This window comes from Meleagris gallopavo, unplaced genomic scaffold (assembly GCF_000146605.3).
Source record: "Meleagris gallopavo isolate NT-WF06-2002-E0010 breed Aviagen turkey brand Nicholas breeding stock unplaced genomic scaffold, Turkey_5.1 ChrUn_random_7180001842777, whole genome shotgun sequence".
In the NCBI taxonomy this organism is placed as follows: Eukaryota; Metazoa; Chordata; class Aves; order Galliformes; family Phasianidae; genus Meleagris; species Meleagris gallopavo.
In genome coordinates this window covers 1-1,090 of record NW_011111610.1, presented here as the reverse complement: position 1 = coordinate 1,090, position 1,090 = coordinate 1, and the positions used below count along the sequence as shown (strand labels likewise).

General features: G+C 65.9%; 1 protein-coding gene across 1 annotated transcript; it reads right to left on the bottom strand.

The window, feature by feature from the left end:
* Nucleotides 1-6: 6 nt before the first annotated feature.
* On the bottom strand, nucleotides 7-1,086 carry LOC104915677 (protocadherin alpha-5-like; the record flags this gene model as incomplete). The annotated part of the gene is made up of 1 exon (XM_010726593.1): nucleotides 7-1,086. A coding segment is annotated over one exon (1,080 nt), but the record flags the coding sequence as incomplete, so codon positions are not given.
* Nucleotides 1,087-1,090: the final 4 nt, after the last annotated feature.

Genomic DNA, 1,090 nt, shown 5'->3' with positions numbered 1-1,090 from the left:
GCCGCCCTCCCACACCGAGTAGCTCACGCGCCCGTTGCCCGCCTCGTCCGGGTCTCGCGCCCACAGCCGCGCCAGCTCCGCGCCCGCCGCGTTGTTCTCCCGCGCCAGCACCGTGTACACGGCCTGCGCGAACGCCGGCGCGTTGTCGTTCACGTCCGACACCGGCACCCGCAGCCCGCGGCTGGCGCGCAGCGGCGGCGCCCCGCCGTCCTCCGCCCGCACCTCCACCTCGTACTCCGACACCCGCTCCCGGTCCAGCGCCTCCCGCAGCACCAGCGAGTACGAGCCCGCGAACGTCGCCACCAGCCCGAACGGCGACGGCGGCCGCACCGCGCACCGCACCCGACCGTTCGGCCCCGAGTCCCGGTCCGACACGCTCAGCAGCGCCACCACCGTCCCCAGCGCCGCGTCCTCGGGCACCGGCACCGACAGCGACGTCACCCACACCTCGGGCGCGTTGTCGTTCACGTCCAGCACCTCCAAAATGACGCTACAGTGGCCCGACAACGGAAGCGTCCCCTTATCTCTCGCCTCGATTTGCAACTCGTGTTGGCGGACATCTTCAAAATCTAAGGTACCCGTGAGTCTAATTTCTCCCGTCCGAGGATTAATGCTGAATGCATTTCTCTGGGACACAGGAACAGAACCGATAATGCTGTAGGAAAACTCCTGATTAAGTCCTTCGTCCGGATCCGTGGCTGCCACCCGCGCCACCAGCGTCCCCTCCGCCGCGTCCTCCGGCAGCTGCACTTTATACACCGACTGGTTGAACTGCGGCGCGTTGTCGTTCGCATCCAGCACCGAGATCACCAGCTGCACCGTGCCCGTCAGCGCCGGCCTGCCCCCGTCACTCGCCGTCACCACCAGCCGGTGCTCCGACAGCGACTCGCGGTCCAGAGCTTGCGTTAACACAAGAAAAAGGGATTTCAAGTTTTCACCAGCGGATTTGTCATCCAGAGCGAAGTGCTCGGAGGGGCTCAGTGTATACGAGAGCTGCGCGTTCGATCCGATATCCGCATCCGATGCGCCCTCCAGAGGAAACCGGGACCCAGGCAGTGACAGTTCCGCGACGCTGATGTTTTTGGAGGCG